The 24,944-nt window shown below is 37.5% G+C and overlaps 3 protein-coding genes across 13 annotated transcripts in view; all 3 read left to right on the top strand.

Moving 5' to 3' along the window:
- The window catches only part of LOC116295593 (alpha-1A adrenergic receptor), an 82,197-nt gene extending 71,040 nt beyond the window's left edge, over positions 1-11,157 (top strand). For all 11 annotated transcript variants that reach the window (XM_089036772.1, XM_089036775.1, XM_031703449.2 and 8 more), the window contains one exon: positions 8,117-11,157. In XM_089036772.1, coding sequence (XP_088892898.1) covers positions 8,117-9,267 — 1,151 coding nt within the window. In that variant the 3' untranslated portion in view covers positions 9,268-11,157. The remainder of the gene's footprint in view (positions 1-8,116) is intronic.
- Positions 11,158-12,361: 1,204 nt separating this feature from the next.
- Positions 12,362-17,870, top strand: LOC116295603 (uncharacterized). Its single transcript, XM_089036705.1, has 3 exons — positions 12,362-12,518; positions 15,247-16,570; positions 17,249-17,870. The coding sequence occupies exons 2-3, from the start codon at positions 15,255-15,257 to the stop codon at positions 17,358-17,360; spliced, it is 1,428 nt and encodes a 475-aa protein (XP_088892831.1). The 5' UTR covers positions 12,362-12,518; positions 15,247-15,254; the 3' UTR covers positions 17,361-17,870.
- Positions 17,871-18,359: 489 nt separating this feature from the next.
- LOC116295601 (uncharacterized) lies at positions 18,360-23,370 on the top strand. Its single transcript, XM_089036706.1, has 3 exons — positions 18,360-19,027; positions 20,359-21,681; positions 22,532-23,370. Exons 2-3 carry the CDS (start codon positions 20,366-20,368, stop codon positions 22,626-22,628), a joined length of 1,413 nt encoding a protein of 470 aa, XP_088892832.1. The 5' UTR covers positions 18,360-19,027; positions 20,359-20,365; the 3' UTR covers positions 22,629-23,370.
- The last annotated feature ends 1,574 nt before the right edge of the window (positions 23,371-24,944 follow it).

Genomic DNA, 24,944 nt, shown 5'->3' with positions numbered 1-24,944 from the left:
CGCTCAAATCTTATAAAACACAATGAACTTATCCATGTGTTTGAGAGATTGCAGATTACTGGACATGCCGTCACTTTAGTGTCGGTGAATGACTTCGCAAGGTGTCTTAATTAATGTTACAGGTTCAGAAATACCATACTTGCCAACCAATAATGAAAAAAATCTCGGCAAAGAAGATATAGTTGTATATACAACTATATGTAAATTCTCTAGAATTCTTTTAGGATGTAGCTTTCGGTTGAAGCAATTGGTTTTGATTTTGAATAAATATTGTTTCAAATATCGATCCATTATACGCTCTTCTAAATAGCCAAACAAAAGGCTATCTTGAAAACGTCGGGAACATTTCCTAAAAGAGTTCACAACCTAGCAAAATACTATAGAGCCATTAAAGTCACATGCAATTCAAGAGTAAGGAAATTTACTTTTCCCGGGATTGTTTGTAACCTAAGAATTTCAGTAAGGAAGGAAACTGGAGAAAAAAATTGCAGTTGAGGTGAGAAAAAATGTCAGATATTTTTCTTCGTATTGTCATGTTGTCGGTTCACGTCAAGTGTGTTTTTCTTCCCAAAAAAAGTCTCCACCTTTTTGTTTCTTTTATGTCAAATCTTTCTTCTATTTTTGTCTTATTTTTGTCTCTTCTTTTCTTTCTACGTCTTTGAACGTATTTTTACCTCACTCGAAAACAAGGCCCTAAAATCCATTAAATCTAAAGCGCGCTGTTTGTCCAAATGGTCTAATTTTAGAGCACTTTTACATAATAATCGACAACGTGTTACATGGTCTATTTGCTCATTACTTTATGGCATTTAGGGATTCAAACACTTGCCGTAACATACGGAAAAGCATATTTGATGCACGCAAGATCCGCCCAGTCATCTATTCAGGTAATTATAGATCTGATTTTCAGCAATTACGCTCGATGTGGTGAGTTGGTCAAGTAATTTGCCCGACAATTTAAGGCTAATGAAATAAATGGAAATCTGATATTCTTGCCGTTTAGTCTGGTTTCATTAGATAGTTAAAAAAATGTATAGGAAGGCATTAAGCCATGAATGAGGACGTGTTTCAAGTACTTTGGATCAATTCCCGAAAGGTTTATTAAGAGAGGATTTAACTATTGGTCACTGATGTGACCTTTAGATTTAACTCAACAGAGGTACCTTGCATGCAATTCTTTCTTTATATCGTTCTTTTACTTTCTTTTTTCCTTTTATTATCTTCTCTTTCTCTTTTTGTCTTATTTTCTTTCTACCTTCCTAACTTCCTTCCTTCCTTCCTTCCTTAATATTATTCATTTTTTCGTACTTTGCTATCGTTATCATTTATTTTGATGGCTTGTTCTAGACTCTTTTCTAGTAATTTTGTTGCGATTTCCGTAGTTTCATTCTTGCTGGCCTCTCGATCCCTATATTTGATAGCTTGACCATCTGATGAATCGTTATCAAAAGTAACAGAAGATAAATGGCATCACTAATAAACGTGTATTGGAGTCATTGCCTTCGTTCGGTACGATAAGACAATCTACAGCCCTAAATGTCACAGTTCGATTTGATGAATACAGAAAGCAGGGCCTTCAACTCTTCAAATAATTGGCCTCTCCAAATTTAGGATTCGTTTCTGCGTCTTTACATTATAGATCGAGCTAATCTTGATAAGCATCGATAAATCGTTGAACTATAAAGGTTTTTGAGAGTATTTAAGCAAGCCGAAATAAAGAATATATCAAATTGACCAACTGCGGAAAAAGGTAAGGTTGGTGTGCGAATATTGTTTAGACGAGCCTTGGCTAAAACCCCTGGGTCGTTTCTTGTGATTGGATTGGTTTTATTCATTGGAGAGAAGAAAAAAACATTCAAAGACATAAGGTAAACCATTTTGCGGGTTAATGTTAGCGAGAGCTGGACTATCAAGCCTAGGCAAGCGTAAAAATATGTCCAGTATCTATAGAAAGGTACTTTTTTCATTCTGGTTCCATGGGGAGGTTTGATCTTGGATTCTCTTTTCGGGATAAAAAATTGAATTAGGAAACGACTGACAAGCTAAAATAGATAAATAATAACACTGTCAGGCGACGAAATAACATGATTTAGCGAGTTGCTAGGATGTAAGACGAAACACCATGGCACACACCGCTCCATTTCCGTTAGAAACGACAACGTTTTAGTGCGAATACTCTAGTCATAGTAAAGTCAATCTAAAGGCAATTGAATTCTTCTGTCCACACAAAAATCTGAACAAATTCAATTCATCCTAAGATTCAACAGAGTGAGGATTCTTAATATCTTATGGGTATGCTTAAGCTTTTTTCTCTCTACTTTGCTTTGAGTTTCTACTTTTTGTTGTTATTTTGTTTTGTTTATTTGTTTTTGCCTTACTCGTCTTGATTATATATTCGTTTAAGCTCACTTCAAATTTTTTTCCTTCTTTCTCATTTTTTCCTTTTCTATTCCATTTTTTCTCTTGGTTGATTTTTATATTTTCATTTTTCTATTTTGTTGTCAATTCTTCTTCTCCCGCTAATTTTCTTATTCTGTTCGTTCGTTTTGCTTTGTTTTGTCTTGTCCTGTTCTTTTCTTTTCGTTGTTTTGTTTTGTTTTTGTTTTTTGCATAGTAAAAGTAGTTCTTTTCAATTTCCTCTCCCCTCCCATTCTTTCTTCTCTTCCCTTTTATCCCCTTTCTCCTCTCCTTTCCACCCTCCTCTTTCCTCCCCACCAGTTCCCTTCCATCTCTTCCCTCATTCCATTCTTCTTTTCATCTTATTTTCTATCGTTTCAGTAATCTATTCATCCTACAGTGTTATATTTATTAATTAGTCTACCAAATCGATCGATCATTATAGTCTCTCAATATATATCAACACTAGATAACGACTTAGATTTTCTGACTTATTTATAGTTAAAAGTTCTCGACTCTTGTATACCTGTCACAAGAAGTCCAACATCTGCCATAACTAAAATCCTCATTGTAGCTGGATCATTAGTAACCACAATATCGTCCATCCATCAATAAATCACTAGTTTCGGTGTTAACTGATGTATCCACACGGGTGCAGTTGTGTAATCAGATGTGTCCCACTGCTTCCATCTTCTCTTTATTGTATATTTTTAGTATGACAAGCTTGTTTGGAAGCTTCTAGTCCTTGGGAGGAAAGAGTACATGTATTGCAATATACATGTAACTGTTTGTTATTAATCAACGCTGTATTGTGCCTTAGAGGTATAAAATGCTTATCATGAGCTGCCTTTATAAAGGTGGTGTTACACGAGAAACACGTGCACTGTTGCTCGAAAAATTGTTGTGTAACATTGCGTGCGGTTACGATTTTTAACGATATTGCGTGGCGGCACTGAGCATGTTGCAGGTATTTGAATGACCTTCAAAACTCACAACATTAGCTGTCTAACTAGACTAACTTTTTAGTTATTTTAGATAGCTTGTACCTTAGTTCTGAACAATTTTTTTTAAAAAATACCTTTGATCAATGTAAACATTCAGGTACCAAAATAAATCTATGTCTATGTCTAACATTGTTGCCATCGATTGGTGTTGCTGCGCCCGCCATGTTACACGAGGCCAATAATTAACGAGGCAACACTGTTGCGCTAAAAATCGTTTCATGTAACATCATCTTATGAAAATAATAGTGGTACAGTAAATATAAGGTCGTTGAAGAAGGAATTCATAGAGAGTGCATATTATATACTGCAGTGATTCGGGGTTTTTTTTTGTTTTTTTGTTTTTTGTTTTTTGTTTTTCTTTTTTTCTTACTTTGTTTATGAAAATTGCACTGAAGGTTCCGGCTCTCACTTTTCGAAATAAGAAATAATTGTAAAAGCAAACAAAGACTATACAGTACAATTTCAGTACTTTTCTCTAAATATTTCAACGAGATAAAAAAACATGGTCAGTTTTGGTGTTGACTGATCAAAATGTTTATACAAAAAAGTGAAGCCATAAAAAATTAAACGAAAAACCAACAAAAACATTATAGTCGATTAAATACTTTGGCCGATATTATATGGTGTAGAATAATAGTACTTATATATTTAATTAAGACATATTTTAGGGGGTAAATAGTATCGAACAAGATAAATTTATTCTCTTAGTCTGAAACCTTGTTTCTGAAACGGTAGATCAAAAAAAACATTTTGCAGAGTCTTTTCTCAAAGAAAATGAGTAAACGAGAAAATAGATTTAACAAAACATACAAAAAAGAAAACTGGTTTTCAAGATCGTATTATATCTTTAGACCACATAATTCATTGTTGACTTTAAAAAAAGGCTTAGCCACTAAGTATTCGTGTTAAAGTGTTATTTCATTTCTTAGATCATTCCAGTGTTTCTGTGCTCTTCCGAGCATGTTTTTGTGGTCGGGAGTCGGTCTTTTGTGATGTTTTTATGTTCAACACGCCGATAACAGTTTATCATATGGCCGGACTATTATTACGAGTTTTGTTCAAATTTGATCTAATGTATAAAAAAAGGTGTATCTAACAAGACTTTGATGATTGTGTCACTAAGAGCCTAATGATACTTCCTTTTAAATACTTAAAGCTCTTTACTCAGTTAGTTTTTGGTCGTTTGATCGAACTAAAAGGTGGTGTACTGACTTGCCTCTTCACTCTGGAGTCTCGTGTTCTCGTCATCACCTGTATATGAGTAGAGTTGCTTAGGCTCTCCCTCGATTCGAGGGTTTGTCTCTGGTTTCTCCGGTTTTTCCTCCCTTCACAAAACATAACAAGTTAATTTACAATTAATTCAATCTGTGAGTAAGGCGTGCCCTGATCTTGATCAGCTCAGAGGTTGTTTCAGGGTACGTATTGATGACATTTGAAGGTTATCGGTCGGACGGTCGGTCGGTCGGTTCCTATGAGGGGATATGATCATTATTCAATACACCGTTTAGTTAAGCAGGTTTATTGTTATTAGATATATAAGGTTATTTTTCGTTCTCAGGTTCGTTCACCAGTTAAAACATCGACAGCCATTTTGTTTTTCTTCATATTTATTATGGCTATTGAGATTGATTGATGGTTTGTTGGTCACCCGACTGGGAGGCCAGACAAGTCATGCATCTAAACACTCTTTCTTATTCGGCGGCTGCCTTTAAATCGTGAGTGAGCATGTCATCAGTGAAGTCGGTGTGTGAATAATGAGTTTTTCACAGCACTATGGTGTACGGTATCAATTCGATCTCAAAAGTGAGGGTCTCAAATCAATTAAGATTCATTTTCCAACCCTCATCTCGTCTCACAAAGATAAAGCTTACAGTCACGAACACAAATATATACCGTTAAATATCCACAAAATACAAAAGTGTTTTAATATTTTTATTTTAAGAGGAAATTAAACGGAAGAGGTATTTTTTCGAACAAAGTTTGATGCAAAGAATGACATATTGTTTCCACAACAAAATCCGCCTTTTTGTTATAATCATTCTGGGCAATTTACTTGTTCGTGTTGTCCAAAAAGAAGCCGAACCTTTTGTGCGCGATATACGCCTTAGCTCCCCATCAGAGCCAGACGTTGTTACTTGCGAGTGATATGTACACGGATGAATTCTGATGAATGCTGTTTGATAACCTAGATTTCATTTTCGTACAAAAGGGAAATTGCTACATTATGATAACAAAGGTTTATCCACTGTGCTTCTATTCACTGTATCGGATGGCATGGGGATTGCCCCTCGCGACAACAACTTTACCTTTCCATCCATTAAACAATATACATACACACTTAACGTTCGATTAACAAGTAGCCCTGATCTTTGGACTGATATATATATACATATATAGCTGTTGTTACGATACAGAGAAACTGACTTATTCAGGTAGTAGCCCTGATCTTTGGACTGATATATATATACATATATAGCTGTTGTTACGATACAGAGGAACTGACTTATTCAGGTGAACTATAAGTTACCGTTGAAATACATTACAGGTGAGAAAAATAGTGCTCTTCGTAAAAATTGATTCGTAAGTACAATTATGAATGTATTTTCTTTCGTTTCTTTATTTTCTTTTATTTCCCTTTTCTTTTTCCCTTTATCTCAATCTCAAGCACATCACAATTGTGTCCTCCTGTTCTATTGATGACTCTTCGCCTACATATTCAAGTTTCACACATTTATCTCAAAGCATCCCCCCTCTTCTTTCTTTCTTTTTCTTCTTCAATTTCTTTTGCTTTTTTCCTTCGATTCCTTTTCCTTCGATTCCTTTTCCTTCATGTCCCACATATAGCACTAGCTCAATTCATGAGGTGAAATTCAAGTTTTTGAATTTCTGAAAATACACTGCTTAACCTTTCTTTTCTGTAGATGCTTCTTCTGCTTTGAGTTTCTGCATTCACTAAGATAAGATTCTTGCCACTCTCCTTTATTACCTTTTCTATATATATATATATTAATATTTCAATATTTTAATATACTTAGTTCTGCATTTACTAAGATAAGATTCTTGCCACTCTCCTTTATTAGCTTTTCTATATATATATATATTAATATTTCAATATTTTAATATACTTAGTTCTGCATTCACTAAGATAAGATTCGGGCTTCTCTCCTCATTAGCTTTATTCTTTATATTTTAATATTTCAATATTTTAATATACTTTCTAATGAACTTTAGTGGATTCCCATTCAGCATTTAACAGCAGTCTTCTCTTCACGGCTTTTCTTAGTCAAATTCATTAAATTGAATCAAAATATCCTCTCTACCACATGGAGCCATCTGCGAGGTTCCAATCAGAGACCGGAAAATGAGTAAGAAATTCAACTGCGATAGCGCTATTTTGACTTCCTTTACTCTCAGCGTGGTTTATACTACTAACTCACGCACTACAAAATCTGTCCAAAAATCCCAAACAATGGGTAGTTTTTTCGCATTTTCTACAATCCAGGGTTCTTGGTTTAATTTTTTGACATCACTAACTGAAATGGCAGTAGGTAGCTGTAGGTATATCCAAACGATAAAGAAAGTTTTAGAATTTTGGTCAATATGGGTTTGATGCCCTAATTGCCAATTACTAATCTCAGGCGACAATTTACCTTTTTATCCAGCTTCATTCATTAGTAGAGGTATATATATAAATATATATCTTTAGTCAAATCCAACTAGTCGTTTGTCATCAGTGCTGCGTTTTGATTGGATGAGCTTCTACTAGGTTATAAGTTATATCCTACAAGTAGCGAAAAGTGCCAGCTTTGAAAGCCAAGACATTAAATCTAACTTTAATTCAAGACTTGTTTGCGTCAATATATTTGACCGACTAGTTGGATTTCATTAAAAACATTAGTCCAGGGGCGGCGGAAGCTGAAAAATTTTGGGGGGGCACTCCAATATTTCACGTTACCTTGAAATGACCCCCCCCCTGTTTAGCTTGATTACAAACGTGTATGTGTGATATTTCAATCAGTAACATTTTGCGCGCATTAAACCACTTGCAATTGTGCTGAGAGACACAAAAATGATGCAAGTCGTCGCTAGATATATCGTATATTTTTTAGATACAGAAAATTATGTTATATCAAAATAATAAATAATGGTAATCATAACCAAATCTCATGCGGTTTTTTTTTTTGTGTGAGGCATTATATTCTGGGGGGGCCAGGCCCCCCCAAAAAATCTAGTGGGGGGGCTAGTGCCCCCCCCCCCGGTCCCCCCGCTTCCGCCGCCCCTGTAGTCCTCTTGCGCTCGTAACCTATGAGTCAATAGCCCATTCGGGCTCGAAGACTAATTGCTAAATAGCTCTCTCTTTTTTCCCCACTGTGTGTTTGCCAGCCAATCAAATTCAACAACTCTGATAATGAACAGATCAACACTAAGCTTACTCAGTACTACTAGCCAGTAGTAGGCATATACAAAACAAAGCTTGTTGTGCTTATATCTGCTTTGCCACGTCTTACATTGCTTATTAACGGTAAATCTTCTGTTTGTTTGCCGGTTTGTTTGTTTGTTTGTTTCTTCAGCTTAGCAAACCCTAACTACTTCCCGTTCTATTTGTGCCCCAAACCCACCTCAGCTGAGAGCACATGTATAACTGGTAAAAAAAAAGCACCATTATTGCATTTACATCATTACGTAACTAATGTATATTGTGTGTATTTCTCCAGCCATAGACCTACCGCACAGGATGCTCAATAATACTATATGCCCCGACGGAGCCTCGTGTTCCTCAACCCTCTTCGATCTCAACAGTTCGCAAGTCACTTCAAACGACACCGGTAATGGAACCCTCAATAGCGAGGCTCACTACAACATCGTGTTCAAGATATTCGCCGCGACAGTCATGGTTATCATAACCATCGCAGCGTTACTAGGCAACCTGTTGGTTCTGTACGCGTTTTTTAACTACCACAGGCTCAGAAACAATGTGACAAACTACTACATTGCCAGCTTGGCTCTTTCGGACCTCCTGACGGCCGCTTTGGTCATCCCACTGGAGATAGATACATTTATTAACGACTCTATGTGGAATAAAGGAGAAACCATGTGTCGTATATGGACCACTCTGTATCTGTTGGCTGCACCAGGATCTATAATTAATCTTTGTGCCGTCACGCTGGATCGCTTTATAGTCCTACGCGTTCCATTGCGTTACACCGAACTCGTGACACCCAGAAAGGCCGTGATAGTGATTATTTGTCTATGGGTGTACGCTTTGATTACCGCTTGCCTGCCAGTTATGGGATGGAGAAATATCAAAATGGATTTTATTATGGAAGGACGATGTACCTTTAATTTAACACCAGAATATACGACCCTCATGAACATCGTGAATTTTCTTATTCCAATGATCTTCATGGCCATATGCTGGTCCTTGATTTATCAGATTGCAAGAAAACATCAAAGAAGAGTAAAAAAGCTTGCTCGGAGTATGTCAGTCAACGAGACAACAATGTCGTTGACAATGAATGGTGTCAATGGACGACCGAGTATCTCTGAAGGCACGCATACCAAGAAATCAATCAAAAAGCACTTGAAAGGTTCAAAATACATTGCTATCATTGTTGGTGTGTTTTTCTTGTGTTGGTTGCCGTATACCTTATTAAGTCTATCGGTGTCTGTTTGCGGAAATAAATGTTACTATGCTACGCCAGAAGAACTGGCGAACATTCTACTAATGATGGGATACCTGAACTCTGCGCTCAATCCATACCTCTATCCTTTCCACGACAGACAGTTCAAAGAGGCTTTTAAAAACATACTTTTCGATATACAGAATCTTACGATATGGGAGATATTTAGACGAAAAGATGGCTAGACTGGCGAAGCTTGGCTGTTAATCGGGCAAATATTCCTGAAAGTCAAAATAAGTGCTTCACTCTAGAAGACGTCATAAAAGGATGAACTGCTTTCCTGATTTCCATCTGAGATGGTCAGCCGAGACGTCTGTACGGTGCTAGACAAATGACGAAGATATTTACGAATCGACAAACATCGAATCAAGATTGTCCTGATATTAAGTAAAGACGCCGCTCTCGATTCATGTAGTCTGAAAGGAAATTTGAAATCAGATGGCATCTATTTCATTTAGCAAGGAAACTAATATAATGTAAATGGCGATCCCGTGTCATTCTCTTTAGTGTCATTCCTTTGTTTGTCAGAGGCGCGTGGGGAGACGCACGAAAATGGATAAAATTCAGAGAATCCAACAAACGTATTTTAAAGGAATTAATGTCAAATGGAAAAAAAAAAACGTTTTCGCTGAAATGGATTTATAGACCTTTTACTTCAAAGGTCTTGTTTTCTCGTGTGATATCCCTTGTGCTTTATACCTTTCTTTACCAGTATTCCTGAAGATTGATAATATTCTATAAGCGCCATCTTGGATAAATTCAAAAAAGTTAGTCATTCACAAGGTTACGAGGCTAAGACCGCTAAGGATCACGATAAACAGTTCACATCAAATTAAACGAGTAAAGGTTTTTGACGCAAATTGCATCTTAATTATGCTCACATGAGGTGAAACCGTTACTAGTAAAAGTTAGTGCAGTTTTCGTATGACTGTGAAAAGCTCAGTGCCGTAAGCGTGACGTGCCGTGACCGTGATACTTTCTAGAATTGTAATTGGCTGATTTTTTTTCACGCGCAATGTGATTGGTCTAAAAGTGCCGTGATCTAGGCGTGACCGTGTCCGCGCCGGTAAGAGGGTCCATCCAAACAGTGCGGATGGAAACTGTTCATAGCTTAATTAACCCTGAAAATATACGAAGCATTCATCACTCACATATACCCCTCCCCTCTCCTCGTAAACACTTCCCCAAGAGGAGTGGGGAGGGGGGTACAAGTATGTGTTTGATTGATGCAACATAGTATTAGGTTACGTGATATATCAAACGCAAAAGGTCCAATTTAAAACGGACAATAAACTATCAGTATCTTCCAGTCAAACATGTATATATATGTACATATCTATAGGTTGTTTAGATTAGCCCTACAATATATATAGCTAAACAAGACATACATCCCTGAGGATAATATTTTACCACGAGGGAGGAGTGGGGGATTTTGTAACCCTCACGGACTCGCCTCAATAGACCTAATAACTGTTTCTCTATTTTAGACCACGTGTCATAGCAGCGCCTTGAGTATTATATCTTTCGTTGTCAGTAACGTTTGACTTTAACGTTTTTCTTCTAAGAAGATAAATTGATATCTATGAGACTCGAACAAAGAATGTAAGGGAATGACACGTGGTCTGGAATTGGAAAATAATTTTGGGTCTATTCCCCTTTGATTGTTTCAGGTCTTCAGCTAAGTCAAGGTCTTGCCTGGAAACTTCTTGCAACAACTGCAATAATAAACCCCTGGATATATTCTTGCAAAAATTGCATAAAGCCCTAAGACAATTCTAAAAGACTCGGCAACAACGAAATAAAAAGTTTCGTCAAAACACCCTAATCACTTTAGGAAAAAACAAAACTATTTATTTTGATGGAATCAAAAAGTCGTCACGTGTACTGTGAAAAATGCTAAAGCATCTTTTGGACTCTAGGTATGTTAGTAAAATAATTCAAGCCGAATAGGCCTGTCATTGGTGTTTGTATTATTCACTCTCTGTTCCTATGATGAGTATATGAGTAGTAAAGACTGTATTAAAAAATGTATGTAAATGTAAACCAAAAAAATATTATAGAATGTTACAACAAAATACGTTAGTCGAGTCCAAAATTCTTTCTATTGCTGGGTTTCAGTTTCCTGTATCGTTTGAAAGTTCATCAGCTGAATGTCACAAGTTTTCAGGTTCGTAGCGCGGTCTCAATTATAGGTGGGCAATGTACCATTTTCCCGTCAAATCCACAGTATCCCGCATTAAATTTTGGTGCCGAAAGCAAGCTTTTTTTGGAGGGGGAGAAGGGAGTGGGGAAATTGATTTCAATAACATTCTTTGTCATTACCAGTACATGGTGGTCAGTGTTTGACCGCCATTTGAGGAAGATAATGAGATTGAAAGACTTTTATCAGCTGATTGAACCCAACTTTAATTCTTATCGGCAGCTAAACAAGAAAGAAAACCCACGCGCATGTTTGTAGTCTGTATGGAATTTTTTCGAAAACGACTCCACCCTAGTACAGAAACGAGTGACTGATTGTGCACTTATTTGTCGCGTGGGGACTGGGAAACCACCGTCTGCGTAAACAGTAGTCGCAGCTCCAAATAAACAGAAATTCCAGCAATATATAGAGAAAAATTGAAAATATCGAAATAAAAGTGTAGAAAATGCGTTTGTAAGGTTTCCAGTCAGCAGGAAAGCTCGATTGTTCAAATAGATATCGCTTAACTGATAAAGCTGAGTGTAGACAAAAGGATTCAAGCAATCATTCTTCCTACGGAAAGGGTTTTAATTCAATAAATAATTTAAAAATAAAACATGCCACACCCCCGAGACATCTACAGAAGCTGAGGCGCCGTATGGACTTCGGACGGTAATTATAAGGCCGATCCTACTTCGGGTTACGCAGGATAATGTTCCAGCGCGAAGACCTCAGAGGAGAGACTTTCCTGCCCCAAGACCGTACCTACGTCTAATCCCTCCAATCCGCCGCCTTCAAACGTACATCGTTTGCAACGCGCATCGATTTGAAGTGGAAAATAATGTAGCCTATCTAGTGCATTGTTGACACGGCTATTCATTGTCTTGCTAACTTCGTGTACTGTGGGCCGAATCAAGCCCCGTTGAGAGAGCTCAATACTTGGATGGGTAGCCTGTAGCTTATACCTTCTAGCTCTCATTTTTGCCTTTTTCGTGTTTCGTTTTCGCTTAGCATGAAGAACGACCCCAAGTGAATAAAAGAAGACGAGTGTAATAGAACTGTTAACGCCGTACAAAAAATATGAGACAATTGGGGAATTATTTCGGCTTAGGTAAATCCAAGCCACCGACCAAAAGCCAAACATTGTTTGAACGAAAAAGGACTGGGGCATAGTCTTATTCCAAGAAAATAACATTACGAGACAAGGGAATACATCTTCAAGTTCTGCTTCAGCCTCGTCTTCTACGATATAAAAAGGTATCTGTATGAGATTAATAGCTATGTTTATTGCTTTACTCTGAAATATTATACTTCTCCATATAGAGTGTGTTTATATGTTTTAGTTTAGTAAGATAATATGGCATGTATAGATGTAGATATAAAACTTTGAATTCAAAATCTTTAGCGGAAGTCAGTTTTTTCGAACATAAATCAGCAAATTTGAACAATAAGGAAGCAACGTAGTCCAGTACAATAAGAAAACTATCTACGACTGCATGATATGGGTTACCCTGTACATATGCTAGTGACGTATGATGAGTTAATTCTCACCGAACGAAAGCAAAACAAGATCGAACGAGAAGATACGTCGACGTATCCTTCTTTCATGACTTTCACTTTTGATTTGGTATAAAGAGCCGTAACTTTTCTCTACAGCAAGCTATCATAAAAGATGACAACACAAGTGTAGTGTCAGAAATATTTTGCAGAATTTACTTTTATACAATTAAAGAGACGGCTCCGTATAAACGGCATGTAGGTCCGTGTACCTTCCGGCCATTTGATTTTTAAAAATAAGAAAATTGAATTTCGTTCACCAATTTTTTTGATTTTGTTGTTTTGAGAGTAAGAAATTACCAAAAATAGCATTTTTTTAATTTTTGATAATAAGAAATTAGCTTTTTTTGATTGAAATCTAAAAACTGAAATCAATTTTCAATTTTCAAAAAAACAAAAATTGAATCGTACAAAATTTACTCTAACGGGGGAGGGGTAAGACAAGTCGTGACTCTGTCCCAGGACCTTATCTGACAATGCATAATGTGCATTCTGATTAAAAATGGCCGCACTGTTGTCAAACAGAGGTGTCATTCGTATGTTTTACTATTTGGCATTAATCTTGGAAAGTTTTTCGTGGATTTTAAACACAGCTGGAACCGAAATAGTTGGCACAATGTAATTCAACGCTGGAACCTGAATATTCTGCCAAACGTTATAATCGTCTCGATGGTTCGGTGAAAGGAAAGGCTTGGTTTTTAACAGATTTTTGTATTATATGTCATTGGCCGGCGAGATACAGCATTGGAGATGCTTCAAGCAAGAATCAAAGCATTTTTTAAAGAGTATAATCGTTGGATTTGGCTTTTTTTGTGTGGGTTTATTTGGAGTATTAGCCAATTTTCAAATCACATAGTACATCAACATTATAATACCCTTAGCCATGAAGCAGGATTTCGTTTTCATGAATCCCTTTGAGTCTTGGTAGATTGATTAGGATGTACTGCATAAAGTTGTAGTACTACTGTAGTAAATGCTAATGAATTTTTTAAAGCATTTTGATATATACCTGTTGCGTTCTTGCCTTGTAAGCTTATATTTCCACACAGTTAATCCAAAATTATTAGCAATAAAAAGGAAATTGTTGTTGTTATAATTTGTCTTGTCTTGTCTTGCGTAAGCTTACTCCAAATAAACCCACACAAAAAAAAGCCAAATCCAACGATTATACTCTTTAAAAAATGCTTTGATTCTTGCTTGAAGCATCTCCAATGCTGCATCTCGCCGGCCAATGACATATAATACAAAAATCTGTTAAAAACCAAGCCTTTCCTTTCACCGAACCATCGAGACGATTATAACGTTTGGCAGAATATTCAGGTTCCAGCGTTGAATTACATTGTGCCAACTATTTCGGTTCCAGCTGTGTTTAAAATCCACGAAAAACTTTCCAAGATTAATGCCAAATAGTAAAACATACGAATGACACCTCTGTTTGACAACAGTGCGGCCATTTTTAATCAGAATGCACATTATGCATTGTCAGATAAGGTCCTGGGACAGAGTCACGACTTGTCTTACCCCTCCCCCGTTAGAGTAAATTTTGTACGATTCAATTTTTGTTTTTTTGAAAATTGAAAATTGATTTCAGTTTTTAGATTTCAATCAAAAAAAGCTAATTTCTTATTATCAAAAATTAAAAAAATGCTATTTTTGGTAATTTCTTACTCTCAAAACAATAAAATCAAAAAAATTGGTGAACGAAATTCAATTTTCTTATTTTTAAAAATCAAATGGCCGGAAGGTACACGGACCCATGTACCGGTCAACTTTTTGAACGGTCAAAAATTCGACTGGTACCGTGTAAATGCAGCCTTATATTATCATTGTAAATTCATTTTACTAAAATGCTACATGTATAATTTTGTTATTGTCGTTGTTATTTCTTGATGCCGTTTGATTTCAAAAAATTAAATTATTTCTGTCAAAGTACTAGCAAAAAGTTAATTCATTGATCAATTTGGTTCAATATTCAGTTGGTAATATTAGGGAAATTCCCGGCGGAAGTATAGGTGATGATGCAAAATTGGGTCGGTTATTGGAAGATGAATTCTAAGAAGTTTGAACCATAAACACGCTGGCGTGACAGTATTTGCTTCGTCACGACCAAAAGAAATTTATTTGCAGTGAAATTTGTCCTAAAATAAGGGACCGGGAAGGGAGAGGGCTGGTGCAAATGGGGAAAGGAAGATTATTATTTTCGTGCAAATTCAAATGGTGGGTCACAAATATTTCTTCACGCCTTTGAGGGGGGACACCTGCTTGCCTGCTTGCCTGCTTGCCTGCTTGCCTGCTTGCCTGCTTGCCTGCTTGCCTGCTTGCCTGCTTGCCTGCTTGCCTGCTTGCCTGCTTGCCTGCTTGCCTGCTTGCCTGCTTGCCTGCTTGCCTATAATTTTCAGTAATTTTATTTATACTTTTCTTTTTTCAGACTATAAAATGGATTTCACTTCATCATTGCATTGGTCAGAACTCAACTGCATTATCATGGACAATTTCAAGGATCGTGTCCCTAAATCTGAAGCAGAAGATGGTGCTACTTTTGTTTTCCCTTTTTTCCAATTAGCAACAAACGTCATGTCCGGCAATCGTTTTCTATGGAGTGGAAGTGTGGCCGAAAACTCGTTTGTAAACCCAACTTTAAGGAAAGCTGGATGGGAAGCTGACGTTATGCTTATGTCAGCTGACTTCGTTATATCACGTGATATGCAGCTTCATTTATTTCAGGATATCCCGGATGAGCCTGGCTATGTCAAAGTTGAAGCGACAGAAAACATTGAGAATGATGAGGTGCTTGTTTTCAAGGAGATCACGCATTCTGACGGCCACTCACATCTTTACATCGTCCCAGATTTACAACGTTTTTCACCCTATGACACTGACAGTCTTCTAAAGACGTCTCGTAAAAATATTCTAGTCCAAAGTATTTTTGATACTTTTGAACTTGACAACCTGTCTTGCGAGCTACAGCCGCATGGTCCAGCTTTTGCTCATTCAATGAATGGCTTTTCTTCGGTTTTTGAATTGGTTGCTCGACCAAAGAGAACGGTTTCTAAATTTCTAGGACACCTAGGTACTAGAGTTTTGGAACACTTTGATGCAAAACCTCACGTTGAGAAAGAGGTGCACCAAGAATCTTCGATCAAAAAAGGTGGTCAAATGTTTGATTATATGAAACCTCAAACTGATGCAGTAATACCTGACATTGGTTTAATGATGGATATTTGCCCAGCCATCAAGTGTGAAGGATGGCCACACAAAGCCTTACGTTTCTTTCATCGTACGAGGGTTTGGCCTGATCACACCATACTAAACAAACTACTACAAAGTAGTTTCCATTTTCATTTGGTTTACAAACCACTCAATCCTTTATCACAAGACTCCGTCGAGTGGAGAATATCCTTCTCTCAAGCAGAAATCTCATTGTTTCAAAGCATGGATGCTTTCAGAATTTACTGTTATCGTATTTTTAAAGCCATTTACTACAGTGAGTTGACGTTACCAAAAGTTCTCAGCTCATATCACATGAAAACCATCTTCCTGTGGGCGTGTGAGAGAATACCGTCCGAGATGTGGGTGGAGTCGAACTTGGCGCAAATCATCATGGGATTGTTGGATGATTTACTGCATTGCCTGGTTACCAAGAATTGTCCACACTATTTCATTCCTGAAAACAACCTGTTTGCGCATGTGCATCAGGACTTTCTAGACCACCTGGCTAAAGTGGTCGCAAAGATACGAAGAAACCCAGAAAGGTAAGTATAACCAAACAGTTGTTTTATCGGATCTAGTTGTCGTAAATGTTGATCGATACTTGAGAAATTGATAGGATTTCGACACTTCAAAGAGGTACGTAGTTGGATATACTATTAAATATAATATGTAGAATACGTGGCGAGTTGGTAGGACTGCATAGGACAAGAGACAAACGTATAAAGTAGAAGAAAATGTTAGAAAGTTTGACCTTCCTGATCGATAAAAGGATGGGGTTTCATTAGTGGATCAGGGTCAATTCAACCTTCCATTTTATTGACTAGCATAAGATAAAACCGACATTTCATTGCTTTTTTTTTTTTTTTTTTTTTTTGCCAATGCCTCCATACAGGGACCGCGGAGCATATTGAAAAGTGAGGGGGGCTGGCATTTAAAAGTTAAGCATATTCTCAATCAAATTTCGGGGGGGGGGGGGGGAAACGTTTTTTATTTATATTCGTATTTTGGCTCAAAAAGTGGGTACTCTTCGGTACCGGTCCCTGCCATATTGTATTTAGTATACATACTCGCCGCAAGGCCGATCAATACGCAACGAAAATTCAAGTACGCGCTCCTCTTGGGATATTCCATGATATGCCACTCGGTACCATTGTATAACAAGTATATAATAACGATGTTCTTTCACACGTCTTACTTCAATGTTTTCTTCGTTACTATAGGTACCCACTTGTTAAAACATGCAGTGTTGACCAAAGTGCAGCTCAGTCAGCAAGTGGTGACCAAGACAAACCACAGAATGAATCACTAGACGATGGTATAGAGCTAGACTAACTACTTACTTATGCAATGGCAAAACATCGCGCCAAAAGTAATATCGATCTTGCGACTTTGAACGCTTTTCCCTCTTTTCATTCTTCTACTTTACTTAGTTTAGATGCCTGATGAGGTATTACTTTATCACCACCTGTAACACGTTTCATGACAAACCCGTCACATGATCATCACACCTGTCACATGACCAACCATGAAATACGCCACTATACTTATATCTCATTCATCTAAGGGGAAATTATTTTGCCGTTTACTCGATCCAGAGTACCGATAACATTTTGTTCGCGATGATAAATTTTGCAAGAACTATTTCTACAGCTCTTCAAAATTATGTCTGAATGATGCAAACATTCACAGATCAGTCATTATTTCTCTATATACGTTACAAAGTTTGAATGCGAATGTGAAGTGAAATAAATAGGCATGTTACGTGCATGCATGTATGTTACAAAATTGAAAAATTTAGAAACTGACTGATGCAAACACCAATATAAATCATTACAAAATGTTGCCAAGATCCAAATTTTTTTGAGATGCTCACGCATGCGCGGCTATTTGGACCAGTCAACATAGGGCAAAAAAGGGCTGTTACCAGAGCTCCTTCAGGGGAGAAACGAGACTGAGGGGGTCTGGGTACGAGACTGCAGCTAAACAAGAAAGAAACCTCACTGCGCATGTTTGTAGTCTGTATGGAAATTTGTCGAAAACGACTCCACCCTAGACAGAAACGAGTGAGGATTGGGCAATTATTTGTCTCGTGTGGACTGAGAAAACCCAGGCTCTCTACGTAAATGGTAGTCGCAGTAACAAAAAGCAGAAATTCCAGCAATATAGAGGGGGAAATACCGAGAAAAAAGTGTCTAAAATTTGTTTGCCAGTAAAGTTTCCAGTCAGCAGGAAAACTCGATTCTTCGAATAGGGATTGTCTGATTGAAAAAGCTGAATATACACCAAAAGGATTCGAATAATTACTCTTTCTACTGAAAGGGTTTTAGTTCAATAAAAAAATTCAAAGATAAACGACACTTTGCCACACCTCCGAGACATCAACAGAAGCTGAGGCGCCGTATGGGCTTCGGACGGTAATTATAAGACCGATCCTACTTCGGGTTACGCAGGATAATGTTCCAGCGCGAAGACCTCAGAGGAGAGACTATCCTGCCCCAAGACCGTATCTACGTCTAATCCCTCCAATCCGCCGCCTTCAAACGTACATCGTTTGCAACGCACATCGATTTGAAGTGGAAAATAATGTAGCCTATCTAGTGCATTGTTGACACGGCTATTCATTGTCTTGCTAACTTCGTGTACTGTGGGCCGAATCAAGCCCCGTTGAGAGAGCTCAATACTTGGATGGGTAGCCTGTAGCTTATACCTTCTAGCTCTCATTTTTGCCTTTTTCGTGTTTCGTTTTCGCTTAGCATGAAGGAAACGACCCCAAGTGAATAAAAGAAGACGAGTGTAATAAAACTGTTGACGATACAAAAAATATGAGACAATTGGGGAATTATTTCGGCTTAGGTAAATCCAAGCCACCGACCAAAAGCCAAACATTGTTTGAACGAAAAAGGACTGGGGCATAGTCTTATTCCAAGAAAATAACATTACGAGACAAGGGAATACATCTTCAAGTTCTGCTTCAGCCTCGTCTTCTACGATATAAAAAGGTATCTGTACGAGATTAATAGCTGCATGTGTTCATTACTCTGAAATATAATGCTTCTCCATATAGAGTGTGTTTATATGTTTCAGTTTAGTAAGATAACATGGCGTGTATAGATGTATTTTTAAAACTTTGAATTCAAAATCTTTAGCGGAAGTCAGTTTCTTTTCGAATATGAATCAGCAAATTCGAATGATAAGGAAGCAACGTAGTCCAGCACAATAGGAAAACTATCTACGACTTAGCCTGTACATATGCTAGTAATGTATGATGAGTTAATTCTCACCGAACGAAAGCAAAACAATAATGAGTAGATACGTCGACTTATCCTTCTTTCATGACTTTCACTTTAATTTGATGCGGTATTAATAGTCCACAGGCTTATCACCCTAAGTTTTAGTGGTTTCGGATTTCTCTGGTTAGGGATCCCTGTGGCACAGAGGTGGCTATTTATTGATCGAGTTCAAACTTTGCTTCTAAAATATCTTTTTAGTGCACGTAGTCGGTCAAAAACGCTCTTTTGGGGCTGCGAAAGTTCGACGGTTAATTGGACTCGCTCACCTAGTGGAAAAATGCTATGAAATCCCACAAAACCAAGGGACATCAGCTGGATAATCGTTCTTTGTTCTGTTTGGTTTTCATGCGAAAAGAAGAGACAGAAGGGGAAAACTTTCGGGTCCAAATACGAGGTGGTGATCGATCCGACGGTCGAAGCTGCCTGCCTTGTCTAATTTGTGCTGTCGTTTGACAGAAAACTAATATATTCCAGGCGGAAGTATGGGTGATGATGCAAATTTGGGTCAGTTATAGGAAGAAACTCGTCACATGATCATCATCACACCTGTCACATGACCAAGCAGGAATTAAATATGCCACTATATTTGTATCTCTTTAATCTGAGGAGAAAATATTTTGCCGCCTACTCGATCCAGAGTACCGATAATCTTGTTCACGATGATAAATTTTGCTTTAACTATTTCTACAGCTCTTCAAAATTAAAACTGAATGATGCAAACATTTACAGGGAATATGTCTGTAAATGAGTCAGTCATTATATCTCTATATCCGATGCGCGCATAGTTTGAATGCGAATGTGAGATAAATAACCATGTTACGTGCATGCATGTCATATTACAAAACTGAAACATTTAGAAACTGAAATGCAAAAACTAATATAAATCATTACAAAATCTTGTCGCCATCCAAATTTCGTTCTATGATATAATATTCAAAAGCAAGCGTTGAGCCAGAAGTTCCCAGTGTTTTGCTTTGATTAGAGTATTCAGTCAATGAAATCTTATTCATTTCATCCTATTCTATATTATTGTTTTTGAGCTTCTCCATGGATTTTTCTTCGGGACTGCTGTGGTCTGAACTCAACGACATTTTGATGAGTACTTTCGACGACGAGTTAGGGAACACAGCAAGTGAAGAAAAAGTATATACTCAAGTGGTGCAAAGTCTCATAAACTACGTAGAGGAGAATGTTAATGCTTCGGATAGTATTTTGATAAGTGGTAGCTTTGCTGAAACTACCAATATGCATCCTTACGTACGACAACACGAGGCTGAATTCGATATCATGATAGCAACGCGCCATTTTATCATATCACGTGATATGCAGCCCGCCATATTCAAGGATATCCCGGATGAGCCTGGGTTTGTCAGGGTTGAGGCGTCCGATATTCGCGAGAATGAGTCAATCGAAGTCAAAGAAGTCATTCATTCTGGCGGACGTAGCTCCCATTTTTACATCGTTCCAAACAGAAAAATGTTCCAATATCAACCAAATCCGATATACAAAAACATTCTTGTTCAGAGTATGTGTGATACTTTAGGAATTGAAAAGCTCTCCGTGATGGAATATCAGCAGGGACCTGCGCTTACTGGATCTTTTTTATCTCTTCTGCCTTCAATTGAATCCATCAGTACCCATCCTAAAAACACGCTCTTCAAATTTCTAGGCCATCTCGGCACTAGAGTTTTGGAGCACTTCGACCATGACAAAACAGAGACAGAGAAAAACAATTTGAATGGGGAATTTAAGGAGCACAGTTTTTGGGAAGCTTTTAATGTTATGAAGACCACACATCCAAAAGAGATTCCTTGGATTAATAAACTAGTGGTGGATTTCTGCCCAGCCATCAAGTGTGAAGGATGGCCACACAAAGCCTTGCGTTTCTTTCATCGTACAAGGGTTTGGCCTGATCACACCATGCTGAACAAGCTACTACAAAGTGGTTTCCATTTGGTTTACAAACCACTCAATCCTTTATCACAAGACTCTGTCGAATGGAGAATATCCTTCTCTCAAACAGAAGTCTCATTGTTTCAAAGCATGGATGATTTCAGAGTTTGCTGTTATCGTATTTTCAAAGCCATTTACTACAGTGAGTTGACGTTACCAAAAGTTCTCTGCTCATATCACATGAAAACCATCTTCCTGTGGGCGTGTGAGAGAATACCGTCCGAGATGTGGGTGAAGGCGAACTTGGCGCAAATCATCATGGGATTGTTGGATGATTTACTGCATTGCCTGGTTACCAAGAGCTGTCCACACTATTTCATTCCTGAAAACAACCTGTTTGCGCATGTGCACCAGGACTTTCTAGACCACCTGGCTAAAGTGGTTGCAAAAATACGAAGAAATCCAAAAAGGTAAACGCATTTTTTTGCTACATAATTTCTTTTTAGCCATCAAAATAACAGCAGAATTTTATGACTTACCGCTACTTTGTTTATCTGTCTGTCCATATTTTTGTACCGCTTCCATCCTTTCTGCGTTTCTTTGATTAAAGCTATTCAAATATGGTTGGTGCATGTTGTATGTAAATGCCACACTATGTGCGATGTGAATGCAATCAGCGACTGAAAGGTCACAACAATATAGAATTTCCATCTGTGCTTGGCATTATTTACATAGAGTGGTTCTCGTAAGACTGTGAAAAGCTCAGTGATGGTAAGCGTGCCGTGCCGTGACCGTAATGTTTCCTAGAATGTTAATTAGCTGGGTTTTTTTCTCACGCAATATGATTGGTCTGACAGTGCCGCGACCTTCGCGTGACCGTGTCCGCGCCGTGTTTATGCCGTTTTCCGGGTATTTGATTGGATGAAGAATACATTCTCGAGCAATGTGATTGGTCTGACGTATCCCTTGCCGTGTCACGACCGCGTTCGTGCCGTGACCTTTTCACAGTCATACAAAAACTGCTCCATGATCAACAATACATGTCTAGCTTTGTAATAGGCACTCGATCATCTATTGGCATGTTAGACTGCGCAATATTAAGTAAATAAATATTATTATTATTATTATTAATATTAATATTATTATTATTACGGTAAATTGCAAGAAAATCTTCCTTAACCTTGTTTTGAAATAGCTGTCTGTATACATGTATGATCGACTTTGTCGGTTTTTAGCTGTTTTTACTTTAGTTTTGCGATAACAACAAGATGACTTATTGAATTCATTGTTTTATCATACTTCTTTATTATATTTTTTTAGATATCTGTCTGTTCTAAAAAACCGAAATACTGCTGTCCAAGACAAAGACGTCGGCGTGGAAGACGTATCTAGCATGGGTGATATCGAACTAGACTGAACCATGTACTATCAGTCCTGATCAATGTGCCTTGCCTTGTAGTATTTTTGAGCAGCAAAACTACAACTCAGTCGATCGACCGGATAGGCTTTTCCCGGATTTACTGAGGTGACAACGAAACAATGGCTTCAAGTCGAGGTTTGACTTGATGAGTTCATACATTTACTGTATTTTATCAAGTTCAACCTCGTCTTGGAACCATAGTGTTTCATGGTCACTCAAGCGAAATCGAGGAATGTTCGATTAATAGAATAAACTTCTGCTCATTCCCAAGCATCTCTCAGCGGGTTGATAAGCGCGATATTTGCTGCTTCTCTATTTATAGAACTGAAACCAATAAAAATAAACCCGTTGCTATAGGCAACACAATACTAAATTCCAGCTGGGGGCTTTCAAAACGGAAAACTAATTCTCAATCTTATCATGCTTCTTTAAATATAGCGGGGTTGGATATTTGACTATATATGCTACGTGTAAAAGATATTTGATGAAACTTGTACTCGATGAGTTACATGTACAATTCCGTAAAAGGTTTGACTTTTTAGCGAGACAAAAATATTCTCGATCACTGATTGGTCGATTCCTAAAGGCAGAGTAAAACGAAACACCTGGATAGCTAATGAACAGGTGTAGATGAGAAATGTAATATTGATAAAGAAAAAAAACTGTCTACCTTTACATAATACGAGATTAGAAAATCTATCTGCTTTATCTTGAAGTAAAAACGTCCATTACGGTACAATACTCCCAACTTACCAGCCTTTTGACGTGTGGGTGGTTTTTTTTTTTTTTTTTTTTTCAACAATACTAGGATGTGTTGGTTAGTAGTATTGTTGATTATGATGAGGTCGAAGGCGGAATATAAATTCACCCGAAATGTTATGGTAAACAATGCGATCAAGAAGCCTAATTGAACACAAATGATCATGTTTGTTTGAAAATGCTAAGCCTGAAAAGCTCGTGAAATATTGGACGGAGCTTTGAATGGACTCAGAATATCGTCAACAAACCTAACGAAACAAAAAGGGGCATACAACAAACTGAACAAATGCTTGGTGAAGTTGATTAGAGTGAGATAAAGAAGAGGTAAACACAAGATGGAAATCAAAAGCTAAACAGAGTTTATACATTATAAAAGCTCTGAATTATGACTTTCATTTGCACAAACAGGGCAATACTGCCTGTAAAAGTACATGAATATTATGCCATGGAAGACGCGATGATTCAGTGTGGCGATACTGACTCAGTCTTGCCTCCATTGGACCAAGGCACTGTTAAAAAGGTTAATTCTAGCAACGCTTTGATTGAGAACCGATTGAAAATTTTTCGAAATCAGCTCCAGAAAGAAAAAGATGAAGCAAAGATGCGTTTTCTTTGCAAAAGACAGGATTTTTTCAGGACTAGTATTATTCTACAAGAACGTAAAAGACTTGCCTCTAGAAAGAAATCTAGGTTCACATCTGGGGATGACAGGAAGGAATCGATGAAAGAGGAAAATACATCCTCGATTCATACGCTTAGCAAAGATGATCTGACAGCGCGCGAAAATGGATCAAGGACTACGAGAGAAAATAGCTTGAATGTCGACAACATCTCTCCTCTAAGACCACCTTTTTTCTTGCCACCTTTGCACAAAAACATAATGTTGGACTTAAAAGATACTAAAGAAAGAAAAGAAAGACAAGAAATGCACTGGAAGTTGAACGAAATCAAGCTTCAAGATGTGCAAAGCTGTCGATATTTGAGAATCGCTGGCATGGCAAGGCTAATGTTTGGTTTACCAGAATCCGATAACAACGGCTTTTTAGGCCCCAAAATAAACAAGAGTCCCTCTAATGAAAATGGCAAATCTTAATGTATTGACAAGAACTTTAAAAGGACAATATTTAGGATCTTAGAGAGTGTGGCTTTGACTAATATCAATACAAACTGCAGTGCTTGCATAGATGAACAAGCCCCTTTTATACGAATTCGCTGACTGAACAACAAGAACTTCATTTTTAGGAAATATTAAATTATAAACACAAAAAAAACTAGAACTGAACGTGAAGGGAATGTCATTATCTTATTGATTTACTTTATAATTTCGAGTGAACGTTTTCGACCTCGTGAAAAAGTAAAATAGCTTCCTTCGTTGCAGTTGCGCGTATTTTTTGCGTCAGGCAGGCTACAAAAGAGTGGTATTTCTGCGATGGGTTTTTTAAAACTCAATTGACTTGTTCTAATATAGCTAGGGCCATACTTATTTTATCGATATACGTATACATTAAACTGCATTTTTCAAAACGTTCATTCTAAATTTATTTTAATTACATT

The sequence above is a fragment of the Actinia tenebrosa genome, unplaced genomic scaffold (assembly GCF_029948245.1).
Source record: "Actinia tenebrosa isolate PJP-AT-01 unplaced genomic scaffold, QUT_ActTen_1.0 PGA_scaffold4__44_contigs__length_22323623, whole genome shotgun sequence".
Classification (NCBI taxonomy): domain Eukaryota; kingdom Metazoa; phylum Cnidaria; class Anthozoa; order Actiniaria; family Actiniidae; genus Actinia; species Actinia tenebrosa.
This window is presented reverse-complemented; position numbering and strand designations above follow the sequence as displayed.